Source organism: Buceros rhinoceros, unplaced genomic scaffold (genome assembly GCF_000710305.1).
Source record: "Buceros rhinoceros silvestris isolate BGI_N320 unplaced genomic scaffold, ASM71030v1 scaffold274, whole genome shotgun sequence".
NCBI classification, from domain to species: domain Eukaryota; kingdom Metazoa; phylum Chordata; class Aves; order Bucerotiformes; family Bucerotidae; genus Buceros; species Buceros rhinoceros.
In genome coordinates this window covers 1-1,030 of record NW_010409780.1, presented here as the reverse complement: position 1 = coordinate 1,030, position 1,030 = coordinate 1, and the positions used below count along the sequence as shown (strand labels likewise).

Below are 1,030 nucleotides of genomic sequence, written 5' to 3'. Positions count from 1 at the left end.
CGTATGCTCCCTCAGTCTGCAGCTAGTTTATCTCTAAGCTCTGCTGTGGGTATACCAAAACTTGCATTTCTGTAAATCCGGTTTACCATTCACATTCTCCCTGTGAGTTGACAACTTCAAGATACTTGTTCAGTCACAGCTCAGCTAAGGAAAAAAATTAATCTACCTCCAAAACCACCCAACAGATTTTTTAATTTAACACGCAGACTTAGTACAACCTGTTCTGGTACAGAAGTAGTAGATTACAAGACTGTAACAAGTGTCACTTGGGCAAACATTAACACAAATCATCTCAACAGAAAAGATACATTGAAGGGATTAAACGTCTTACTTCAAGAAATAACAGGATCAAGTATCAAAGGCCAGTTACCACACAAATTGTACAAGTGTTTCATTCAAAAAGCAGATTCTTTGCACAAGGAAGGGCTTTTTTTTCCCCCATTTAATCCTTCTTTGTTCGTTTGGCTTTTGCAATATTCTCTTGGCGTTTCTGTTTCTTCTTTTGCTCTCGCTCCCTGGCCTCAATCATTTTTGCAAGCTTCCATGAGAGTCCTGCACTAATTATGAACAATGGTGTAAGGACCAGGAGCACTGTAGTAAGAAAGCCATATGGGTCCTTTGCAGCCCACTCCACGATGTATTCAGCCCAAGCCTTAATATCCAACATTTTCTTTGTTTTTCAACTGGGAAAACCCTACGAAATAACAGAAAAATAATTTCTGAGTATTCCCAAAAATAAAAGCATGCACACACGGCAATTACCATTTAAGTGTAAGTCACCATCTTTCATTACTGAAGAGCAAGCTCATTTTTGGTAGAAGTTAAAAGTTGGGCATAATATGTGAAAGTGCTGCACAAAGCGCTGACCCTGTCATAAAGTACTGTGTTCACAAAATAATTATTCATTTTAACCATCAGAGCTTTGGTTCGTACCAAGACACACTGCGCCGTCGGAAAACAGCGGAGTGTGGCAGAGCAGGAAAGCGAGCGCGGCTGGCTGACGGCGCTGCAGGTTTTGCTGGGGAGGCGC

The 1,030-nt window shown here is 41.2% G+C and overlaps 1 protein-coding gene across 1 annotated transcript; it reads right to left on the bottom strand.

The window, feature by feature from the left end:
- Positions 1 to 442: 442 nt before the first annotated feature.
- On the bottom strand, positions 443 to 667 carry SMIM15 (small integral membrane protein 15). The gene has a single exon (XM_010135326.1). The coding sequence runs from the start codon at positions 665 to 667 to the stop codon at positions 443 to 445; it is 225 nt and encodes a 74-aa protein (XP_010133628.1).
- Positions 668 to 1,030: the final 363 nt, after the last annotated feature.